Here is a 23,255-nt window from a genome sequence, read left to right as displayed (position 1 = left end):
TTCTTTCCCTCTCTTTCCGGTCTCTCTTATAATCATTCTCTCCGACGCTCGCTCATGAGATCTTCCACTTGCTCACCTCGGTTCTCATCATGAACTTCGGTCCGTTCTATCTTCACACTACGAGAACGACCGGCGCTTCCTAGACTCTTGTCGCTGTAGGAGCATGTCTCTGCCGGGACCAAATGTCCGTATCAGCCTCGATTCCCGACACTTCGCTTGGCCTCACCTCCTCCGAGATCCAAATCCTGAGGCAACAACAACAGATCGCTCTGCAGGGCGGCCACGGTGCCAATGGTGTTGCCAGGGGCAGAGGGACCGGCCGAACCAGCAACTCCAGTTCGCGCGCCGCCAGTGCCGCCAGCAGTCACGGCCGTTTAATTCTGGATCCGATGAGCCTACGCGCGCTTTCACATCAGTTGGACGGATTGCAACAGCAGATTCGGAATCGCCTTGATGATGTAGGTGATATCTCTTGTTTTGTTCCCCCACCTACTTGCGAATCTTTCTATGTGGTTCCTCTTCGATCCCACTCAATCACAATCTTGCAACCACTCAGGTCTCCTAAGCCATACCATACCCGCTGCGTTAATTCCCTGATGTACCCCTCAATAATCGCTCGGTCATTTCAAGCTCTAACCTATAGTAGCTAGAAGAACAGATGCAGCTTTCCATTCAAAACAGTTACGATTGCGCAGGCAACGTCATCCGCAATGCAGATGCCCAGATTGCCCGGACCCGTTCTATTCTTGCCTCAATTGATGATCTGGAGAATGAGCTTGCGAAGATTGGACATATCAGAGAAATTGTGAAAGCATATCGTGGCCGTATAGAAGGTCTCGATCAACGCCTGGACCAAGCCGCCCGTCGGAGACACTGACCTACCACCTTATCCTATACTCTTCTTTACACACCTCATTCCAGCGCCTTCCCATCCTGGGATTTTCTCACCTCCTCGACTCCCCTCTGAAGTTATTTCATCGTTCTTCTGCTCCGAAGGGTCTTGCATTCAAATCCCTTCTGTTATTGACGACCAGACGATCTGCTTTATACGCCTTATGTTACTCACATACCCCCTTCTACAGCGACCCAGGTGGCTAATAACGGCCACTGCAAAATCGAAACTCATTTGAAAAGGAAGAACGACCAACAAACAAAATGCGTGTTGATAAACCGGTTGTGTCCTCGCGGACCTTGTGTTATTATGACCTTGTGTGCTAACGTTCTACATGCTGATTTGGTTCTCATCGCGGTCACGCAGGAGCTATATGGTTTTACTTTGTTTCCCTTTGTCCGTGTATTTGGAGAGGACTGCTGTTTAAAGACCGGGATATCTGCCTCGCGGCTATTTTTTGGCTTCTGAAACCAACTTCTAAAACTGACAGGATCGCACGGTGTTGATAGCGTTGGAGTACCTGTTTTGTCTGTCGCCTACTCGGAGCGCGGCTCCTTTTCATGATTCACGTGTTTCACTCTACGAAGTTGATGACGCGGTGTTCTTCTATCATGTTGCGATTCCCCGACGAGCATCCATCTTTTATGTTTCCTTTTGACTGAGCGGAATTCATTTGCAGTGATGTGACCCACGTTTGTTTTTATTTCTCCACCGAACCTTTATCTTGCATGTCATCTCGCGAAAGCCGTTGTGGGTCAATCCGAATATCGGTTGGCAAACCTGTTCGCCCGCTGCCTCAGAGCTTGCGCCTTTTTAATGAGTCACTGCCTCATGGCAATAGGACTACGGAGGCCCTGGCCAAATGTGTTGTTTGTATATATACTGTTTTGTCTCGTGCTGGCTTTCTCCACGCATCTTTATGACCTGCAAGGCCATTGTTGATTATTTGTGGGTGTCTTACCCCTGCCCCAGATACCTTGAGCCTGAATATGACGCGCCACCTGGCGCTTGTCCTTCTTGGGGTTAACAGCCGAGTTATAGCATGGCACGCAGAACTCTCTTGGGTCTCTGTGCAGACGCCTCTGGCACCAGATCCGCCTCGGAGGTTTCTGGCAAGTGATTGGCTGCATGGGGTTCTACAACCATTCCGATTGCCCGCATTCAAGGGCGAGTCATGCCGGGACCACGATTTTGAAAGTGAGATGCCCAGAGGCGACGCGGAGACGATGTGTCGTAGAGTCATAAGTTTTCTATGCTAGGTGATCAAGCACCCGCGGTAGGTTCCTCTTTCGGCTGCGGCGGTATTTCTTTCCGACGCTCCGATAGCTTTTTGCTTCGCTTCTCTGTCTGGGGAAACCGCTTCTCTGTTCCACATGTAGAGCAACGGACCACTAGAACATCAGCCCACGGCTTTTTGCGGCCGCGGCTGGCGTTTCGGATCTCTTCCATACAAGTCACACCAGGAATCAAACGCGTATCGCAGCGCTTGCAGAACGACCTCTTCACGTCGACGGGGAGTCGAAGTTGCGTTTTTAGAGAGACGCCACGCATTTGCGACATATAGACCCGGGAAAGTTGAGGCAGATGCTCGGTGGTCGCTTGACTGGACAGGCCAGCGGGCCCCTTTTCCGACACGCTTTCAGGATTCGCCATCTGGGGCACTATACGCGCTGGTGCTTGCACTGCGGTGTTGTTCTCCTTTTCGTCCCTCTTATCGGTTTGCGCTTGCGTAAGAGGCGTCGCTACTGATTGAAGGAACGTAGCAGCATTGTAGAGGTAATTGATTCGCGCACGGATGTGAGGGTGCGCACCCCCCGCCGAGACTTTCTTGCCCTTTGCTTTAGCCTTAGCCATGGTGATGAGCAATGAGATGATGACTCGAAGCAAGAGCAAGCATATAAAAAAAGATGAAAGAAGAGCGCGGGGGTCTAAGCTTCACGAGTGACCGTCCCGCGCTAACCGCAAGCGGCAAGAGAGTTGGCAGCCTGCGGTGACTAATGGACTCAGTCACGTGAGGTTGAGGTCGGAGGCTCAGCCGCTCCATCCCTTCGCGCGTCGACAACCTTCTCTTCATCTCCATCCACTTCCTTCGCGCCTCGGCCCTTTCCCATCCTCAATTCATCTCACAACCATCAAGAGGAGGGTTTCGCATCATCTCCGACTTAGAACTACCATTTGCATTAGCTTTTCGCCCCCGTTTCTTTCTCGACGACATCTACCCTGGGCTCCGCTGCCTTTGGGAACGACGCGACAGCAACAGAGTTTTCTTGAACACCTTTTTTCCAACACTATCCGTCACCATGTCTCACGAAGAGGATCTCATCGACTACTCCGACGAGGAACTTCAGACCACTGACGCCGCGGCCACCACCGCTGCTCCTGCCTCCAATGGAGAGGCTAAGAAGGGCGACTTGACGGTTTCTGGCGGCCGTCCGGACAAGAAGGGAAGCTATGTCGGTATCCACTCGACCGGTTTCCGCGACTTTTTGCTCAAAGAGGAACTCCTACGTGCCATCACCGATTGCGGTTTCGAACATCCATCGGAGGGTTAGTTTATCACGTATTCTTTCCCAAAGCCTCCCTCCATTGCTCCATGTTCCAACGTCCGTCCATCTCCGCGGGGAATATCTATAGTCGCTCTGGGACACCTGTCTCGCTTCAGCATGCGGGCGGCATGAGGATGTCTGTTCACGTCATTCACAAGACGAGTCGCCCTGCGGTAGTAGTGCATCTACGGCCTCTGCTTGTTTGCTTCACTTTACGCTGGTGAATTCCGGCAGCACCGTGTTCAGGGGATATCCTAGTTGGGTCCGCCTGTAGAGATTCCGGGCACATTGTGGCGTGCTTCCGAAGAACACGGGTTGGACGCTTTGCCACCGTTCTTTGAACGGCATTCGTCCTCTTGCCGCCTGCGGGGAGAGCTCTGAATAAGACCTCTTACCGCAGCTGATTCAACTGCCGACTTCGTACAACCTGATTTGACTTTTGTCGTTGGTGGAAACAATAAGTACGGACATGCTATACATATTCTGGAACCGACACCTCGGGGATGGACGGACACTGCGACGCGGATTGCTTTTTTCTTTTCTCCAAACTTATGGGTCGAGTACAAGTCTAACATACGATACCGCCTCACTACAGTCCAGCAAGTCTGCATTCCTACCGCCATCCTGAACGTCGATGTTCTTTGCCAAGCCAAGTCCGGTCTCGGAAAGACCGCGGTCTTCGTTTTGACCACGCTGCACCAGCTGGAGCCGGTTCCCGGTGAGGCCTCCATCCTGGTCATGTGCCACACGCGTGAGCTGGCCTACCAGATCAAGAACGAGTATGCTCGTTTCAGCAAGTACCTGCCCGACATGAAGACTGCTGTCTTCTACGGAGGTACCCCCATCCAGAAGGACGTCGAGTTGCTGTCCAACAAGGAGTCCTACCCCAACATTGTTGTCGGTACTCCCGGTCGTCTGAATGCCTTGGTCCGCGAGAAGAAGCTCTCGCTGCGCAACGTCAAGGCTTTCGTCCTCGATGAATGTGATAAGATGCTGGATCAGATCGGTGAGTGCGCACATGTCCAGCATTAATGCGTTACCCTTGCTGATTGTTACAGATATGCGTCGTGACGTTCAGGAGATCTTCCGCGCCACCCCCGCCGACAAGCAGGTCATGATGTTCAGTGCCACCCTTTCTCAGGAGATCCGGCCTGTCTGCAAGAAGTTCATGAGAAACCCGCTCGAGGTCTACGTTGATGACGACACCAAGCTCACTCTGCACGGTCTGCAGCAGTACTACATCAAGCTCAGCGAAGCCGAGAAGAACCGCAAGTTGAACGAGCTTCTGGATAGCCTCGAGTTCAACCAGGTCATTATTTTCGTCAAGAGTACCCTCCGTGCCAATGAGCTCGACAAGCTCTTGCGCGAGTGCAATTTCCCTAGTATCGCGGTTCACTCGGGCGTGAGCCAGGAGGAGCGGTAAGTGTCCCAATCTGCGCATTTCCTCGGCCATGACTAATGCCTGGCAGTATCAAACGCTACAAGGAGTTCAAGGAGTTCAACAAGCGTATCTGTGTCGCGACCGACGTGTTCGGCCGTGGTATCGATATTGAGCGTATCAACCTTGCCATCAACTACGATCTGCCTGCTGATGCCGACTCCTACCTGCACCGTGTGGGTCGTGCGGGTCGTTTCGGTACGAAGGGTCTGTCGATCTCGTTCGTCAGCACCGAGGATGACGAGAAGGTGCTCAAGGAGATTGAGAAGCGATTCGAGGTTGCCCTTCCGTAAGTAGCGCCTGCGTGATGTGTTGTCTGGATGCACACTAACCAATGCTAGGGAATACCCCGAGGGCGGCGTCGACTCTAGCACTTACATGGCCTAGACGGGGAGCTGGGTCATGGTCGCTGGAACAAGTATGTAACAGGAGAATATGAGTTGAATTTGATCACTGGCTTTCGTCTTCGTTTTCCGCGTTTCCTTTGGCGTGATGGTTCGGTTGCTATTTGACTCGTCGCTTTGGAGGGCACTGGTTGGCATGCGCTGGGAAGGGATCGGGCTATCTGGGAAAAGCGTACTTCATGATAAGGTTAATACTAGATGCCTGGAATGTCTCTGGGCCAGTGCCTCTTAGCATGACAGCTGTATTATCAAGTGTTGAGTATTGAATCAGGATACTATCTTACACTTAGTCCTTCACCACAAACTGTGACAGGTGCTATCTATCTATTCTCTCCCTCCACAGCAGACAACGATCCATTTAACAATTCACTCCCTGCAATACTACATCACTCAAATATGTCGAGCATACATCCATCACCTTTCCTCGAATGATTTACTTACTATGGAAAATATCCATACCAGTGCCACACTACTCCGTACTCTACTCCGTACCATCCGCATCTAGAAAACCCACCCACCCACTCCGATCCTATCGATAAGAGCCCAACCTATGACGCAACCAGCCATCCAACCAACTCTTCCCTCCCTCCTCCGATCCCCATCCCCCGCTGACCACAGCCTCAATCCTCTCAACTCCCCCAACAAACTCTCCCCTCACCCTTCCAATCACCACCCTAAACAACCAAAAGCCAGACAAAAAGAAAAACAAAATCAAAGAACCAGAAAAGGAATAAACAATGGCACCTAGATGCTTCATCATCCGGCACGGCGAAACCGAATGGTCCCTGAACGGTCGACACACCGGCATCACGGACCTGGCGCTTACGGCTAACGGGGAGAAACGTATTAAGGCGACGGGGAAGGCACTGGTGGGGAATGATCGGTTGATTGCGCCGAGGAAGTTGGTTCATGTGTATGTCATCCTCCTTTTCGTTAGGTTGTTCTTTGCTTTTTGTGTGTTGGGGTTTTGTTTTGGGGTTGAGGCTTTGGGGAGGAGGTTGATGAGTTGAGTTTTGCTAACGTGAAGGAATAGGTATGTGTCGCCGCGGGCACGAGCTCAACGTACGCTGGAATTACTGGAGATTGGATGTCGGGAGAGATTGCCCTGGTCCGGGGAGAGGAAGTCCGAAGAGGAAGAGCCAATTCGGACGGAGGCTCGGGTGGAAGTTACGGAGGCGGTGCGGGAATGGGATTATGGTGACTATGAGGGGTTGACGAGTCGACAGATTCGGGAGTTGAGGGCGGAAAAGGGTGAAGGGTCTTGGGATATTTGGAAGGATGGATGTCCTGGGGGAGAGTATGTGATTCATTTTTACTTTGATGTTGTTGCGTTGCTATTATGGTTTCAGGGTGATGGTATTATTGGAATGACTAGCTGACGCGATATAGGTCTCCTGAAGATGTGATCAAGCGTCTGGATGCGCTGATCGCAGAGATCAGGGAGAAGTATCACGGCCCGTGTTTCGACGGGTCCGGTGACTCGTCAAAAGGTGATGTTCTCATCGTCGCTCACGGCCATATCCTGCGTGCGTTTGCGATGCGCTGGACAGGACGGCCGTTGACTGAGACGGCGCTGATCCTGGAAGCGGGTGGTGTGGGCACGTTGAGGTGAGAGAACTCTAGGGGAAGTCCTTGCACTGCGCATCTTGCTGACCGTACATATCCAGTTATGAGCACCATAGCATCGACGAGCCGGCGATCATTCTCGGTGGAGGGTTCGTCGTGGATAACTGAGACGAAGCTCAGTCGGAGTCGGGACATGGCATTCCCCTCGTCCCATCTGCACTGAAACGCCAATATCAGCAACATAAACAATAGACATATAGACAACAGTCCATACACATACAAATAGAAGAGTACTTGCCCTTACCATCGCATAGCAAACCTACCCCCACCCTTACTTGTAACCACAAATAAAACAAATCCCAACAGCAATCCCTCACACCCCACTACTCCCCTCCCTCCCTCCCACCACCCCCCTGCATCTGCATCTCATTCTCACTCACATTCTCACCCTTAACCCCCTCCTCCCCCAACACCTTCGCCGACCCCATAAACAAAGCACCCACATAACCACCCAAAAACCGCATATCCTCCGCCTGCACGGCCGTCATTCGCAGCAAATTCTCCGTATCCCGCAGATTGGCATTCAGCTGTGCCAGTTGATTATGGAGGTTGGTGTACTGGCGGGTCTTGGCCATCGACATGGACGAGGCGCCGCCGCTCATGGTCGAGGGAGCGGTGGTGGAGCCCGGCAGGACGGAATGGCGGGGGAGGGATTGGGAGTGGCTGTATTGGTGGGAAGGCGGCATGGTGATCGGTTCGGTCGGAAATGGTTTCGAGGGGTAGGGAGGATGTAGTGGGGTATTGGCGACGTCGGAGCGTGGGTTGGTTGGTGATGAGAAGATGCAAGAGATGATCGGGGTGGGATTTGTTTACCCCCGCGGCGTTGCTGCAGGTCACGTGAAGCGCACCTCCGGGGTAACCGGCAGCCTACAGGACTATATGCAGGCTGTACTCATGGATCAGACAATTCCAATGCCCCAAAATGCGGTCGCTAAAGTCATTCGATTAAGTCTCGTTTATTGTCAAAGACATGTTCTAATCAATGGAGCAGTTGCCGCGCCGATGAGACGACCCGGTTCCTCTCGCAGACACCCTGGAGGAACATGAACCCAGCCAAATCAAATCAATCAATCAACCGAATAAATCAACCCTTTGCTCTTTTTGTGCGCCAGAAACCAGACCATGAATGAGACAATCACAGGGCTGCGGAAGGTTCGCGCCAAAGCCCAGACAGAACAGCACAGAGCAGCTATGGAAGGAGACGGCAAAGAAAAAGAAAAGGTCAAAGGAGGGCATGCATGTCAACAAAGCAGCGGAGATGGTAGAGAGTAGACAATAGGATGATGCGCCGAGTTAGGTAGTATACAACACGTGGTCTCGCAGAAACAGGGATGCATGGTTGGTGTCTGGCAATGAACGTCGGTGGTATAGCTGCGGAAAGTCAAAAACGTATTTATCTGATGGAGCTTCATGCTCATGCTCATTAAGTTCGAGAATGCCGTGGAACTGAAAGGAGAAAAAAAGGCAAATCACCACATGCAACACATGCACGCACGCACGCGCCCGCCCGACCACTCCATAGTGAAATCATCAAACGAGAAAAGAAGAAAGTGAAAACCCCTATGTCCCGTGTGTATATGTAGAAAAACCGCAACAACAGACCATGACATGGAGTCCGCTCCCGCCCTCCTTGCCAAAGCATCTCACTAAAAGTATATCCTTTATAAGAAGCAAAAAGCATTGTGGGAGGTATTCCCAGTGGATGGCCAACGCCAGCCGACGGGACAAGAAAGATGGAGACAGGAAGGGAACCAGGCGAGTTCGCAGTGAGCGGGGCCAAGGTAAGTGCTCAGCTGCTTTGGGAGAGGGGCGAAGGAGGGATTGGCTTCGTGATTCAACGAACGGAGGCCGCAGCTTGCTGCGCGCCGAGGCTGATCTGGCTGCTATGAGCAGAATTCTCGGAATCGAGGTTGGCGCTAGCCCCGCTGTCACCACTCTCCGCGCTGGCGCTCGCACTTCCGGTCAGACTTCTATGCTTGGGAGTGCCCTTGGCGGGATACGGTTTGCTCACCCCAATTTGTTGTTCAACTTGCTGCGGGCCTACCGCATTGCCATGCCCGGGAGGATGCCGAGGAACTGGCGCTCGCATTTGCCCCGGAGGCGACGGGTGGCCGCCATTCGGGGGCCCATGGGGTGGGCCGAAGTTCTGGTCTTGGGCAGTCGCTGGGCGGCCCATTCGCGGACCAGGAGGACCACCGTAAGGAGCCGCAGGAGAATGGCTGTTCCTCCTGCTCTGCGGGTACGGATGAGGAGGGTAGTCACCCATTCGACTCGTGGTCATCGAGTTCGTACGAGAACCCGCAGCCATGTGGTTTCTGTCAACAGACCCATATCGGTTGGAAGAGTAAGCCATCATAGGGTTGTCTAGAAGAGAGTCATGAAGGCCAGGGATTTCCTGCATGATACGGTCGCTCGCACGCTTTCGGTTGCCTCCAAAGTAGCGACTGAACGTCCCAGACCTGCCGCCACCGCCGCCGCCACCAGTATTCGAAAGGAGCTCCGGGTTTTTGCGGATCTGACTAGCACTGGGGACTTTCTTTGTTCTCCGGGACGTGATACTCAGCATATCGACGTTGTCGGGGTCAATTGTTGGGACCAGGCTATTATCCATGGGATCGAAAAAGTCGTCTTCATCCTCCTCGTCGAAAGCTGCTGCCTTGGACGGCGGAGGTCTGCGAGGACCCCGCCGCATGTGCATCTCTTGCTCCCGAAGCTGCAATTCCCGCTGTCGAAGCGCCAGCTCACGCTCCCTCAAGGCCAAGCCCGCGGACGCCGGTCCAGGGCCTGATGGGCCGTCTGGGTAGCCGTTGGCGCCATTTGCAGGTACACCACCATCACCTGCATCATCATAAACAACCAAATGGCTAAACTCCTCAAGGCCTTCCAAAGACGGTTCACGAGGCACCCTGGGTCCTGCAGACGGGGGCTGGGTGCTTGGTGGTCGTGACATTCCGGGCATCGGGGGTCCGCGTCTTGAGGGTGGCATCATCATTGCAGAACTTGACCTTCCCGGAGGCGGGCGCATAGGTCCGTTCCTGGCAGACGGGGGAACCGAAGACATCCGGGGCGGGGGCTGAGCCAGTGCAGGTGGGGGGGAATCACGAGGTTTGCTCAGATTAGTGGTATTGAGATGATGGAGGACTGCATAAAGGGTTTCGATGCGTGGGAGCTTGACATTGGACTCCGTGGCCAATTTGATGGGGGAACCAAGATAGGTCTCGATCTCCATGGGACGCCGAGCCTGATAGTCTTGGAACATGCTGTTCGGACTTTGACTGGCGATCATCTTCTCCATAGTCTTTTGGTTGAAATCACTGGGGAAAGTACAACCGTGTGCTTTCGCCAGGCCGAGAAGTTCGTCGATCACATCTGATATCAACTGACGCACTCCAACTTTTTCTAGAAGTTGCTGTACATTTCCAGTATCAAACATAACGCTTGCGGGGTAAAAGGCGATGGGTCTGGAAACACTTGAGTTAGCAATCGCTCAACGACGGTATGGAGGTCCTGTTCCACATATTCACCCTATAATACGTTCAAATTGTTCTTGTCTGATATTCTTCGATACCTTGCAATCCACCTGGCCTGAGCTCAGTGTCATCGCTAGTGCCGCAGCCATATCGTTCTGTATAGTAGAGGGGACGTTCGTGTTCTCATTCGTGGCACCGACCCATATATCCGATGAGTTCAGGTGCTCAAACTCGCTGGCTCCGATCTGGGTAATCTCCACGCCCGAAACAAGCGACAGGACGACGTTCGTGGGAAACCGTTGTTCCAGATGCGATTCGACACCGAGGGTGTTGGTTGTGTTCACCAAAATGCATGTATGCTGAGGGGTAACAACGGACTCGATGACGGCTGCCAGATCATAAACATCCGGTAGAGCCTTGACGCAGAGGATCACATAGTCGTATGCATTCTCTCGGGATGCGGCTTCTTCGGGCGTACGAACAACTATAGCGTGGCTCTGATTAGCACAGGAGCGTCAGAACTGTAGCAAAGCACGAAACTTACCATGACGTGGCTTAAATCGTTCATTTCCAAACGCTTTCGACCTAGTTCATGCCCCGTCAGACCCTTCCATCATATGAGATTGAGCGATTGTTCATACTTGAAAGACACGCCGTATTGAGAGACTGCCTCGAAGCCCGATTTCCAAACCAGTGTAACGTCGCAGGAGGTTGTCGCCTGGAGCCTCCAGGAGAGGAACGCCGAGATGGCATTGCTGCCCACTAAACAGACCCGCGTTAGAAGACGGCCCATTCTGGGGGATCAGGACGCAACGTGGGAATCGCTTGAATGGCAGCGAGAGTAGACGAGAAAACATCCAGGGGAAAGGGTGGTCGGAAATCGGTGATAAGTGGTGTTCCGGCAGCGGCTGAGAACTAACCTGACAGAATGCGCAAGCGCGGCGGAGGAGCCATGGTTGTCGATCAAAAGTGGAAAGAAGCGATCCGACCAGCCAGTACGAGAGTATGGAAAAAGCAATGGACGATTAGACTGGAGTTAGGTATCTCCTGAACCACGACCAAAGGCGCGATTGACGCTGCCTAACCACGGAACGAAGGGACGCAATCCGACAACTTGAAGCCAGGGTGATGTCGGGACCGATTAATAAAAGACACTCGCAAAGGCGCGAAGGGCAAGATAACGAAAGTAAGGGGAATCACAAAAGGAAGACTGGACAGCGAAAAGGATGATGAAATAAATTAAAGACAAACGAAAGGAGGTGGTTCAGCCGTAGGGAGGGAACAAGAAGAGAGTGGCAGTAAGAGGGAGAGGGAGCGAGAGGGAGGAGGAGGGGGTGGGAACCAGGTGAAAGGGGAACAGAGCAGCAGTAGTAAGTAGAATGGGATGGGATGGCGGATGGCGGATGGTTGGAGTAAGAAGCAAGATGGAAGCCGGTCAGCTTTGGGCGGAAAGGCAGCCCGAATGGGAGTTATGGAGCCGTGCGTATCTTTTTCTGTAATTTTGTTCACTCTTTTTTTTTTAGGCTTTCACGGTTGAGTAGTATCCTTTTTTTTTATTTTTGATTATTATTTTTTTTCTTGCTGTCTCTCAAAGTCTCTAACGGCCGTGGATCCCCCACCAGGGCTCGATCCGGAAACGGAGGCAGGGAACTGAAAGAGGCGGACTGAGCGACAACTGTCAACGGAGAGGGAGACGACGGGGGCTGCAAGCGAAAGCAGAAGGGAAAAGGCCGAAAGAATGTCCCCAAGAAAAATCAAGTCCCGAGACGGGATGCACAGGACGAGGAGAGGCCGCGCGACCAAAAAAAAAGTCCAATAATACTGATGATGGTTAATCGGCCACCGGGGGGGGATACTAACGATCGGAAATGAAGACAAACCACACCCTGTGTGATGGTAATGACTAGGATAGGTAGGATTATTATTAGCATGACTAGGGATTATGTCTAGGTATTATTATGCTGTATGGCGGAGCTCCCCTCCCTCAAACAATCCATCGGCCTTATCATTCGTGCCATGATAGCAGGACTAGTAGTAAGAATGGGATCATGATCAATGAACGATGCTGGCGAGGTACCGACGGCTGCGCCTACGGTAGCTAGAGATTCCCGGTACCTGGCCAGTCGGTTTGGACGCTGAACTAGCCCGTTCCGAGTATTGTCCACGCTACGTCCTATCGCGCCAGGTGAAACCGGTTTTTTCAGTTGGTCACTATTCTTTCCCATCTTTACCAGGTAATAAAACCGTGATCATGATCTGCTGGATTTTCATCCAATCCTACGAAAAATTAATTTCATCGATTCATCTATAGATAGCCAGTGACTAGAGATGCTGGCCGTCCCCTCCTGCAGACCATCTGGCACATTTTGCCCCATTTCGGAGACTGACAATTGACATCTCTGATATAGAGACGACCAGGTGCAGCCGGCTGCCCCTGAGCATGGCAAGTCCACACGACCGACAACAGCAATTGCTGCCACCACCACGACGACGACGATGACGACGAGACGATTGACCAGAGGACCAACTAAAGATCCTGATTATGTGGATGGATTGATGAGACACGACAGCCCAGCCCACTTGCACTGGACGAGCCAACCATGATGCGGCCAAGACCCAATCGGCCACCGCTGCACATCCTCCCGTCACCAAACCCACCCGAGCCCACTTCGTCTGTGGTCGAGGTCAGGCCGGGATTCGCCCGCTGCAATCGGACTCGGGCAGATTGGCCAGTCTGCCTCTAATGCTGCAACCGATATGGAGCTGGAGCGCACCACCGTACGAATAAGCGGGTATTCCGTCCTGGTCGCAGATGGAGGTTCTCCTCCTCCTGTACCTACGGAACTTATTTTCAGGCTCATCGCCAGCACTAGCTGGTTCTGGTAACTAGCTAGAAACAAGGTCAAACAGGGGAGAGGATCAATAAATATCCATCGGGCCCTGGGTTCTCCGATGTTTCTATCACGTTCGAACACCGTGGGGATCCGCTCCTACCTATTAGATAGAGCCTACTGGAGGAGAGGAGAGTACTAGGTGGGCAATTGGTAAATCAACCAACCGCAAGATACGGGGTAGACCAGTTAGGACTGTGCTGAAGGTCCTGTTTGAACCAGCTCAGCTCCCTGAACTCAACCCCTCCGGTGGGTGTGTGACCACGGGGTCTTTGACCAGCCAATGCTCATTCTTAGCTTCTAGCTAAGACCCCAGGCAGGCTGTCTAATCTAGTGCTCAAAGGAACTGGATGGGTTGTACGAACAACAGAATCGAGGAATATTATCTCATTGCCTTTTTTTCTCCTGGTCGTTTCTTTTTATACCAGGTCCCTCAGAATATGAGGGATGCCCGTTGGTTTCTTTTCTTTTTTTCCTCCTCTATAGATTGATGTTCCCAACCACCATGCCTCAGTAGACCAGCCATCTCACCACTATCACACTGACATGCTATCGATGCATTTCTTCTCTTGCATTAGTGTCACCTGGGAAATTCCGCCTTGGGTTAATCGGGAAGGGGGAGGCGGTGTTGTGGTCCAACCCGGCATGCCACACCCTCTTCCGAAGCAGGGATCGACACTCATACCAGGATATTTGCTGTTTGCAGAGGGATGGATGGCGGATGTCATGGCTGCAATGGACGGCTGCCTTAGTAACCATGGGGTATCTTGCTGCTTACGGATCCCGTAAATAATGTAATATGCCCCTCCACTTGCTGCATGGTCGCGACTGGGGTTCTCTGGATACTTTGTCTACCCCTCGCCACTGCTCATCATTGACATCAATCGTCACAGTATGGCCCGGAGGAGCGGCTAACTTTGGTTATTAATAAAGTTCCAGATATGCTTATGTGAGTTCCAGAATATCCCGGCTAGGTTCCAGATTATCCAGGAGGGACTACCTCCTGAGAACTGAAACCTTCGGCCCCGGTGGCTTGACTTGTAGTATGTTTGACATAGATAAATTGGAAACATAATGGCAATGTGATGGCTGATGAGGCTGAGGATCTTCCACACCTCAATTCAGATAGGCATCTATCTACACCTCACGAGCAATGGTTCTCAGGGTGGATAGGGAGTGGATTCTCTTACCCCAACATGAGACATTGAGCACTCACTAGTCTCCGTAGTGTATTGGCTTACTTGAGGAAGAATGAGAGAACCTGCGATCGCAATTCGATCGCATTATCAATTCATGCTGCCACTGCTGCATTAATTGCCCTTCTTAGTGCTTGCGAGCGAGAAAAAAAAACCCACCTGGTCCAGACCCTAGGGGTGATGCACCGGATTGACCAAAACAATGCCGGTGGAGCCGGCCACCAGGCAGGCTAGCCGGCTTCTAGCTCGCTGCTAGCTGGGCACCTAGGACGAATCACATTGTTCAATTATTAGTTGCTGTTACTATCTATGGTACCGGTCAGTGGGTCAGGTACTGATCAAATCTTACCGAAACAGGGCAATTTTTCTCTTCCCTGGAACATCGATCAGCCGCCGTCGAGTTAATTTAACTTTTTTTTCTCTCTCCTGCCCTGGTACCGGTCCTCCTGGCTCTATTCACTGTCACTGGATAGAAATTGTAGTCCTGTGTAAGACTGTAAGTAGTAGACTGACTGGATCGGACTGCTTCAAACTCTGATTGTTCCCGGATGAGGCATTCCCTACATTTTCTTCATACCAGCCGAGCTTAAAGTTCGTCAGGAGCTGATTGGTATGCATTCAGCAGGAGGCATCGACTCTTTAGGGATTTGATCATCGGGGCCTAGATCGCTTCGCCGGACCATGCGCGCAATCCGCCGACCAACAATGTGTCGGCCTGTCTGTCGCGGTTCTGCACAATCTTTAAGTATATCCGACATAGACTTCTCCGTACATACCAACTGACTGTCTAGATTGATCATGACCTTGCATCCCGCCATGATAGGTATGGCTGGACCGCGAATTCTCGCATAACACGCCTGCAAGCATCTCGCCCCAACAGATTTGATCCATAAATGTCTCACCGGCTGTCTTACCCCGCTATCGTCAAATTTCAATTGAGCTGCCTGGGGTTTGATCGTTTCGGCATCGCCTGTCAGACAGTAGATACTAACGAGACTTTGGTCGTTTGACGTATTGCCGCAAGGTATTTTGGGGCTTCAGGTACCCCGTAGGTGCCACCACTTCACAGGTACGAAGTACTCTGTACATCAAGAAGTTTACAACCTTGATGAGTAGATATATAATTAGTTGTGTCGACAGGACTGCGAACCAGCATACGTGGAAGAGCACCGCACACAATGCACGATCAACAGGGTCAAAAGACCTATGATCTCTACCCAACGATAAATGTAACCGTGTGGTAGCCACCGCCCCCTCATCCTGCGAACTCGACCGGAAACAGCCACCTCGGCACTCCCGAGCCCATACGCGGGGCCAGTTTCAACCTTGCGTCTGCGATCTCACCACAGACTGGCTCCGATTGAACAAGTGCATTGTGAACGCGACTGCTCGCGGTACCATTAGGTTCGGATGGTCCCATTCTAATGCGGAGTCATACTAAAGCTTCCGACGATTCGAACTCCTACCGCCTTCGACTTCCACCACTCCTCATCCTTGTGTTTAGCATCCGAACTTGCCAGTCTGTCGCCCATGGAAGTATTGGACTCGCGCACAGCTAGTCCCAGACGGTTGGTCGCCTAGTGAATTTTATCCACCGACTCCTGGAGTGATGTCTAGCAATTTAGTGCTTGTGCCGCTACAATTCGTCTAGAGAGCAATGGTTCGTTGGGAACGAGCTAAAGCAGATGACCGTTAGTGTGGTGGTGCGTGTTGATTTAAGTGGTCTGTCCTTTCCCTTTCACACTCTGGGGAATTTCTTTTTGCGGCGATCCGCTTTGATCTGTCACGTTATCCGCACCATCGAATGCGAGCACAGCTCGGTATGTCCGGGGTGATGACAAACATATGGCGACGTCGAATCCACCAATCTGAAGAGCTTCGTGTCTTAGCCAGACGTCCCAAGCTCCCACGGAAGCTTTGCTGACCGTAGCACAAAAGCAAGGCCGTTTGGTGAGATGCACCATGGGCAGAAAGCATTGACAATTTCAACCTGTCATCCGGATCCTTCGTGCACGAAAAGGGGGGGGAAGAAGCAAAGACAATCGTGAGATAACGACGGTAGCCTGATAGATAGTGCCCACTGCCTCGAATCTAGTCAGCTAGCGCGAACATGTAAACGTCATGACTGTGTCAATCTCCGTCAAGACCCCGCAAGACACGAAGTACGCAATGATCGTCGGTCTCTGCACGAAGCTTGGCCGCTTTATGAAAAGATTTCTCAACACATGGGGGAAGGTGAACGGAATCGATTTGAGGCTTAGATAGTCATACAGTAAACAGCGACCTGGGTTGGTACATAATACTTCGTGCATCCATCCCATACCCACTAGCGGAGTGCTGGACATGGGTTGTACAGTTGTACACGATAAGTAGAGCGGTAGAACCTCGTGCTACCTCTAGATTCGGAGATACGTAGATGTCGGACCCGACATGGACCATGGAAATGGTTGGAACGGCGACCTTGGTAGGCTCTCAGGGGTCGAAGACATCTGCCAGCTGCATCCATCGATGCTAGATTAAGGATGAGTCAAGATGATAATGATCTCAATTCTCAGCAAATAAAGGCAATCAATCCGAGGGGGCCCAAGGGAGTGATTGCAACAGGTGGAGCCCTCGATGCAAACAGCTGTCGGCTGCCCACTGACTCAGCGGATGATCGCAAAAGGCAAACCGATGCCTGCATTTCCGGGTGTTCCTTGGCCGCCCATACGAGGGTTTATCACTCGACACTAACCGACTATGCACGCCGTACCTACATAGTACATGCATACACGAGGAGCCAAAAAGAAGGCGACCGGAGAATAAAAAGAAAAGATGGGCGGGAGATATGATGAACTCAAACTCCGCGAGAAACGGAGCGTTATCTGCCCATCATCGCGATGGTCAGCAGGCCCCCAAAATGCTAGTGATCTAGTGATCTCCTTCGACCAACCTTAGCCCAAGTCGGGGCATGTCTCACATTAAGCTGCATCCAATCTGTCGCCCAGATCCCTGCCCCCAACATGGCAGGCGTCCAATAAAACATGGTGATAGGACGGCCATGGAGGCAGAACCCCGAATTTGGCGCAGGAGGGGGTTCTTCTCCCTTTCTACGGATATTATCGGGTGTCTTTTGGCATTCGGGAACCCCAAGGTCCCCTTTTCGACACTCCGACGCATGGAGTCAGGGTCTTTTGGCTCACTATGATGTACAAAAGTACTTCGTATACAACACTCTGTCACATGACTACAAGGTCCCTGTATGATGACTAAGATTTCATGCACTGGTGCTCCTGCAGGGCATTCTACACTCTCGTATACCATGGAGGGGCATGTCCTGGTGCCTGCAAGTAAGAATCGCTAGTGACTTGATGCTTGTACTTAGAAACACTTACAATGTTCGACTTCAAGGTCTGCGTTATACTCTCCGCAATGAACGGATACACGAATGACTAATCGGAGAGCAATGGCAGAATTCTTCAGCAATGAATAACGATTCGTGAAGGGCACCAGTCGTGCTAGAATGGTGGAGAGACCACCAAATAGTGCTGGGAAGCTATATTCGTGATATACACAGCAAAACTGATCATAACCATATATCCACTTCCCCCTCAAGACCATGACCGGGAATAAAAGAACGAACCCGAGAGACGTCACCCGTCTCTCCGGTAAACCACTTGCTGAGACGCTGGAGCCAGCTTCGGTTTTGGAGACCAACACAGAACCATGGGTCACCTCGCAGGACCTGACCGAATATGGTCTTTCCTTCAAGCCAGAGGTCATCCTAGACATGACTTTGTTTCTTCTGGCGAACCCCAACATGAGCTCAAGCCATCTGTACCGGGCAGATATCCTCTTCGATAGCTTGGGTGTATTGAAAACACCACAGCAGAAAGAACAGTCCTTCGCTCAGGCTGGAAACAGCAATCTCGAGACCACCGTGGCTGCCGATGAGAACGTGGAACCCATCACCGCAAGAGAATTTTCCGGGTTCACTCTGGTCAGGACTGTGGTGAGGAGGCTCGTCCCCAGGAATCCAAACCTAGACCGGGTCATGGACCAGACCTGCCATTTCTACGAGGCGAACACACCTCCTCAACGCACAGATAAGTCTGCAGACTCAGATGCGCAACCCATCAACCGGTCTCTTGTCATCTACACTCCACACATCACCTCCAAGGAGGACATGCCCTTCTACCACCCTCTCCTTCGTTCCCTAGCCTTCCTATACGACTACAACCCCAACACACCAGAAACCGCCTCAGGCCCTGGCACAATGTCCATCCACTTCCTCCAATTCCCAGACGAACCCATCCAAAACCGTCTGGAACGCACACTCCAAGCCCTCCTCACCATCCAAATCCGCCTTGCTCGCGGCACCCGCCTAACAGGTAAGCCAGAAGGCGGCAGCCAGAACCCCGTGAAAGACAACGTGATCCCCCAACATCTGGTCCAAAACACCTACACCCGCCTAAAAGCCAAATACGCCTCCGAGCTCTGCCAAAACTGGGTCGAAAGCACCGAGCCCTCCAAGCACGTCTTCGAGGACCTCTCCATCACTGCGTTCCTCATCGAACTCTGGCGAAGCATGTACGGCGCGGTCCCAGCCGACGAACAGAACACCACCACCACCACCACCACCACCACCGACCAAGACCCCCCCAAACGCCCCTTCCCCGGCTTCGTCGACGTCGCCTGCGGCAACGGCGTCCTCGTCTACGTCCTCCTCATGGAAGGCTACACGGGCTGGGGCTTCGATGCCCGCCGACGCAAGACCTGGAGTATATTCCCAGAGTCCGTGCGATCCCGGCTCCACGAAGAAATCTACATCCCTGAACCCTTCGCAACCGCAACACCCTCCCTCCTCGACCAACTCACCATCAAATCCCACACCGGCACCTTCCCAAAAGACACCTTCATCATCTCCAATCACGCAGACGAACTCACCGTCTGGACGCCCCTAATGGCTCTACTCCTTAGTCCGGAATCTCCATCCCCGTTCATCGCTATCCCGTGCTGCTCGCATTCCCTCTCTGGGGCGAAATTCCGGTACCCGCCTCCCAAGGCTCCCAAAGTCAAGTCGGACAAGAAGGACCCTGTCTCGTTGGCAGAAGGGACTGAAGCTGAAAACCCCGCGTCAGGAGATCTCAAATCCCTTCGGAAGGAAAAGCAAGATGCTCAGCAAACGGAGGCTGGTTTCCTTAAGTCCATGTATGGCTCTTTGACTGCGAAGACGATGAGCGTGGCTGAAGAGATCGGGTACGAGGTGGAGAGGACCTTGTTGAGGATCCCTAGTACGAGGAATATGGCTGTTATTGGGGGACGGAAGCGGACGACGCAGGAGTGGAAGGATGAGAGCCATGGGGTGGATGCTGATATTAAAGGGGATGGGAATGGGGAGGCGGTCTTGGAACGAGTGATGGAGGTTGTGCGGCGTGAATGTTCGCGCGAGGGTGGTGTGGATGAGGCGGCGAAGATCTGGGTTGAGAGGGCCAAGGGGTTGAATAAGGGGTCTGGATCGGGGAAGCAAGGTGGTCATTGAGGTAATTCCAATTATTTTGAACTAGATACAGAGGATGGGAGATGAGATGAAATGAGATGAGATGAGATACCCGAAAAGTAGTCGATTACATATGATAGATGATAGATAGATAAATCGATGAGAAAAGGTCTGGAATGAGGATTTGAAGGAAATGATGTTAATGTACATACATGTGCACAGGCGTCACATCTATCGTCTATGGACAAATTACAGAGCGAAGTCGGCTCCCTAGAAACAGACTTAAGAGTGAGTTGGGTGGGATGCTAAACTAGAGACAGTCATTCCCCGAAGATTGGGTAGACAGCACTAGCGGAAATCAGTCCAAACGAAAGAATGAATCAAAATCAAATCCACTTGCCGAACTCCTACCATGCGGTTCTATAGATTTAGTAAATAGCCACCGTGTTTAAGCCCCGAGCGGTTCTTATTCATCATTGTTTTCATGGTAGTTGGTTCAAAATCGTAGCTGCGTGGGGGTATCACGATCAGGCATAAAAAGTGGGGATACTCTTTAGTAGAGATTAGGATTGCTCTGGTCCTTTGGACCCGTCGCCTGCTGGCTTCGGAGGCGCACTGGCGGTCTTGAGGGTCGCAGTCCGGCCTGCAGCTGCAGCTGCATTGTCTCTGATGCGCTTCATCCGCTCCATACGCCCTTCGCCGGGGAGGCTACCCCAGACGGGTTCGATGGTATCTGCTCGCCAGTTCGGCCGATGGCCGGTGAGAGCACCGCCTCTGGTGGGTAGAGGAACCATGGATGCGCTGCCGGAGCCAGATTCGCCCCACATCCGGACGCGTTGAAGCTTGCGCAGCTTGGCGAGGCCGTAGGCACAGACAACGATTGTGATGGCAAAGCATGTGACGGACACTGCGCCGAATCCCAGGTCTGATTCTTCGATGAAGTTTTTCAAGTTCATTCCGTAAAGGGCGGAGAAGAGAGTTCCTGTTGCGAGTCCGAGAGTTCCAATGCTGAATTTGAGGTCTAGCAGCATGAGAGAGTTGCGGTTGGCGTCAAGGATCGCCTTGACACTGTGTAGAAGTTAGTACCCTGTCACAGCAGATGCATGGGAGACATCGTGAGCTACTTACACCTCCTCGGTATTGCGAATTCCGGTCACCAAATTGCCGCTAGCCTGAACAATTTCGTCGCAAACCTTGTGGTACGACTCCAAAAGCATCTCGACTTCCTGATGATCGTCTTCCTCGCGCTGAATACCCTTCGAGCCCTCAGTGAGGTACATTGCAGCGAGGTCATCGTCTGCCTCCAACAGATCGTCGATGGCATCACGCACGAGACGAGCCTTTTGTTCGAACGTACCCAGCTTCTTGGAGTAGATGAGGAGATGTCTGAGCTTGTCGCGATCAATATCTTCCTCCAGAGCCCGAAGCACGCTCACAACCGGATCTCTAACGCCGTTGAACTCCTCCTCTAGGCCACTTGTAACACTGATCAAGACAGCTTCTAGCGCCCGCAATTCGTAAGGCAAAGCACCTGCACCCGGCGACTGCTTCTGTCGTAGCTTTCCTTCAAGATCGTACACAAATAATGACTGCATGTATGAATCTGTCGATCCGTACGCATCAAACACAAGGACGCGATCGGCCTTGATAAGGACCCGCAGGTGTAGGAGATTGATAAGGATGGCGCTCGGTCGTACAAGGATATGAGGCAAAGTTGACGAGTCGATTTTGCGCAAGTCTCGAGGAAGAAGTCCATACTAAGCTCGGATTTAGTCTTGTGCCATACTCCAGGATGAAGCGATTTGCAGAACCACCCGTACTGACCTTGGCAATCAGCTCGCTTTTCTTGAATTCGCCGTTGACAAGAGTCACATCCCCATTGCTGTCGAACTCCGTACATCGCAGGCGCGGTTCATTCGAGGCCTTGGCTACTAATCCGCGACCAATGTTGAAGCTTCCCTCTGTACCTTCACTGATCAGTGCAGGCGGATGCCGGACGAAGTGTTTGTTCTCGGCAGCCTTGTTCCGTTTAAAATCGAAAAGTCGACGCCATAGACCCTTGCTCTTTGTGGACGAAGCGCGTGAAGACTGCGCACTGGGAGGAAAGAACGGGCTTGTTGAAGAGCGTTGAGCCAGCGACGCCCGACATCGTGTAATACCGCGAGTTCTAACTGAAAGGCCGGGGAAAGGAATCAGGCTTGCTTCCAGGGTCGCCCGGCACGGTGCAGGATCAATATGCGTCCAGTCGGATGTCCTGCTGTCGGATGTCCTGCTCAGCGGAAAGGCATGAGATTGAGGCTGAGGTTGGGGGTCATTGAGAGACCGCCCGCAAGTGGTTGGGTTGGCTGTGAAAAAGAAGGAATCGGATTGTGAACGTAGAAACCGGAGAAGAGATGCTGACGGAGCTGAGGGCTTCAGAGACGATGGAGACAGCATCTCTGTCTTGTACAACAACTTCACCGACCAGGAAGACGACCGCCACTCATCGAAGCCAAAAACAACTGTCTCATCGTCCATCTTTTTTCCCGCATCCAAGTTGCGCCGCCCGGACCAACTATGATCCGGTCGTGCTCCGGGTAATTCCCTCCAGCTCTCTTTTCCCTCATACAGTTGGGAACCGTGCCAGCTGGTGAGAATCCAAGCAGAACTATACGTTGTGCATGGCAGTGAGTAAGTTACATGTTGCCATTCCACAGACAAATCACACTCACGGAACCAAGATCTGTGAATAAATGAAGCCGCACACACTCCTTCCTCAACTGAGAACTTCTCTGCTAGTACTTCAGTCTTGGCCAATCACGGTTACCATAGATCTCGGCACCAGATGAGCCAGGGCCGATCAGTTCTGTCCACAAAATGCAACTAAACCATATCATCTACGTATGTTTAAAAGGCCCTGATCTTTAAGCTTACCTAATCAGCATTAGAAAGCCCCACCTGGGCGGAAGTTCGATAAGTGATCCACCATTGGCTGTTCCTGACCCCACCAGATGTACCGAAAGTACTACGACTAGTACGATCTAGGTAGCTGTACCTTACTAAGTACTAGTAGTGTTCTACTCAAGGATCAACTCTTCAACGTCAAATTTCCCGCGTCCTCCCCTATCCCAGTGTATCCATAGCCTAACTAGCCTCTTATGGTGCATAGCTCAGCGCTGGTACTGAACCAAGCCCTGAGGCACACCAGGAAATCTGATGCGAACAAGGAGATACTCGACCAGCGCATGAGCGGCGGAAATAGCCTCATTGAAAAGCATATCGGGGCACAGCCTGAGTCACAGCTGAGGTCCAGGAAAGCTATATCCCATGCCGT

General features: G+C 52.1%; 8 protein-coding genes across 8 annotated transcripts; 4 read left to right on the top strand and 4 right to left on the bottom strand.

Moving 5' to 3' along the window:
- Positions 1–182: 182 nt before the first annotated feature.
- Positions 183–877, top strand: BO80DRAFT_448911 (uncharacterized protein; the record flags this gene model as incomplete). Its single annotated transcript, XM_025721708.1, has 2 exons — positions 183–458; positions 647–877. The coding sequence occupies 2 exons, from the start codon at positions 183–185 to the stop codon at positions 875–877; spliced, it is 507 nt and encodes a 168-aa protein (XP_025571246.1).
- Positions 878–1,985: 1,108 nt separating this feature from the next.
- BO80DRAFT_215281 (ribonuclease P Rpr2/Rpp21/SNM1 subunit) lies at positions 1,986–2,799 on the bottom strand. Its single transcript, XM_025714342.1, has one exon. It carries the CDS (start codon positions 2,744–2,746, stop codon positions 2,156–2,158), a length of 591 nt encoding a protein of 196 aa, XP_025571245.1. The 5' UTR covers positions 2,747–2,799; the 3' UTR covers positions 1,986–2,155.
- A 393-nt stretch (positions 2,800–3,192) lies between these two features.
- BO80DRAFT_468268 (ATP-dependent RNA helicase SUB2) lies at positions 3,193–5,643 on the top strand (the record flags this gene model as incomplete). Its single annotated transcript, XM_025722919.1, has 5 exons — positions 3,193–3,439; positions 4,034–4,444; positions 4,497–4,857; positions 4,908–5,165; positions 5,218–5,643. The coding sequence occupies 5 exons, from the start codon at positions 3,193–3,195 to the stop codon at positions 5,261–5,263; spliced, it is 1,323 nt and encodes a 440-aa protein (XP_025571244.1). The 3' UTR covers positions 5,264–5,643.
- A 228-nt stretch (positions 5,644–5,871) lies between these two features.
- On the top strand, positions 5,872–7,075 carry BO80DRAFT_390960 (histidine phosphatase family protein). Its single transcript, XM_025717169.1, has 4 exons — positions 5,872–6,193; positions 6,314–6,577; positions 6,670–6,888; positions 6,948–7,075. Exons 1-4 carry the CDS (start codon positions 6,018–6,020, stop codon positions 7,012–7,014), a joined length of 726 nt encoding a protein of 241 aa, XP_025571243.1. The 5' UTR covers positions 5,872–6,017; the 3' UTR covers positions 7,015–7,075.
- A 154-nt stretch (positions 7,076–7,229) lies between these two features.
- BO80DRAFT_365357 (DASH complex subunit HSK3 family protein) lies at positions 7,230–7,592 on the bottom strand (the record flags this gene model as incomplete). The annotated part of the gene is made up of 1 exon (XM_025716193.1): positions 7,230–7,592. One exon carries the CDS (start codon positions 7,590–7,592, stop codon positions 7,230–7,232), a length of 363 nt encoding a protein of 120 aa, XP_025571242.1.
- A 943-nt stretch (positions 7,593–8,535) lies between these two features.
- On the bottom strand, positions 8,536–11,636 carry BO80DRAFT_215046 (uncharacterized protein). The gene is made up of 5 exons (XM_025714340.1): positions 11,297–11,636; positions 11,018–11,138; positions 10,921–10,961; positions 10,431–10,860; positions 8,536–10,367 (listed from the first exon to the last, which is right to left on the bottom strand). The coding sequence occupies exons 1-5, from the start codon at positions 11,328–11,330 to the stop codon at positions 8,741–8,743; spliced, it is 2,253 nt and encodes a 750-aa protein (XP_025571241.1). The 5' UTR covers positions 11,331–11,636; the 3' UTR covers positions 8,536–8,740.
- A 5,850-nt stretch (positions 11,637–17,486) lies between these two features.
- Positions 17,487–19,984, top strand: trm44 (tRNA (uracil) methyltransferase; the record flags this gene model as incomplete). The annotated part of the gene is made up of 3 exons (XM_025724463.1): positions 17,487–17,702; positions 17,742–17,792; positions 18,059–19,984. 3 exons carry the CDS (start codon positions 17,487–17,489, stop codon positions 19,982–19,984), a joined length of 2,193 nt encoding a protein of 730 aa, XP_025571240.1.
- A 521-nt stretch (positions 19,985–20,505) lies between these two features.
- On the bottom strand, positions 20,506–22,378 carry BO80DRAFT_458649 (CorA family magnesium transporter; the record flags this gene model as incomplete). Its single annotated transcript, XM_025722302.1, has 3 exons — positions 20,506–21,010; positions 21,071–21,699; positions 21,767–22,378. 3 exons carry the CDS (start codon positions 22,376–22,378, stop codon positions 20,506–20,508), a joined length of 1,746 nt encoding a protein of 581 aa, XP_025571239.1.
- Between the last annotated feature and the right edge of the window lie 877 nt (positions 22,379–23,255).

Source organism: Aspergillus ibericus (assembly GCF_003184845.1).
Source record: "Aspergillus ibericus CBS 121593 unplaced genomic scaffold BO80scaffold_51, whole genome shotgun sequence".
Classification (NCBI taxonomy): domain Eukaryota; kingdom Fungi; phylum Ascomycota; class Eurotiomycetes; order Eurotiales; family Aspergillaceae; genus Aspergillus; species Aspergillus ibericus.
The sequence above is the reverse complement of the archived record's forward strand: the minus strand, read 5'-3'. Positions and strand labels throughout refer to the sequence as shown.

Coding starts and splice junctions, on each gene's coding strand:
- BO80DRAFT_390960 (XM_025717169.1), top strand. CDS start 6,018: ATGGCACCTAGATGCTTCATCATCCGGCACGGCGAAACCGAATGGTCC. Junction 6,578..6,669: donor GATGGATGTCCTGGGGGAGA/GTATGTGATTCA, acceptor GACGCGATATAG/GTCTCCTGAAGATGTGATCA. Junction 6,889..6,947: donor GGTGGTGTGGGCACGTTGAG/GTGAGAGAACTC, acceptor GTACATATCCAG/TTATGAGCACCATAGCATCG.
- BO80DRAFT_215281 (XM_025714342.1), bottom strand. CDS start 2,746: ATGGCTAAGGCTAAAGCAAAGGGCAAGAAAGTCTCGGCGGGGGGTGCG.
- BO80DRAFT_215046 (XM_025714340.1), bottom strand. CDS start 11,330: ATGGCTCCTCCGCCGCGCTTGCGCATTCTGTCAG. Junction 11,139..11,296: donor GCGCTTGCGCATTCTGTCAG/GTTAGTTCTCAG, acceptor GGGTCTGTTTAG/TGGGCAGCAATGCCATCTCG. Junction 10,861..10,920: donor ACGATTTAAGCCACGTCATG/GTAAGTTTCGTG, acceptor GCCACGCTATAG/TTGTTCGTACGCCCGAAGAA.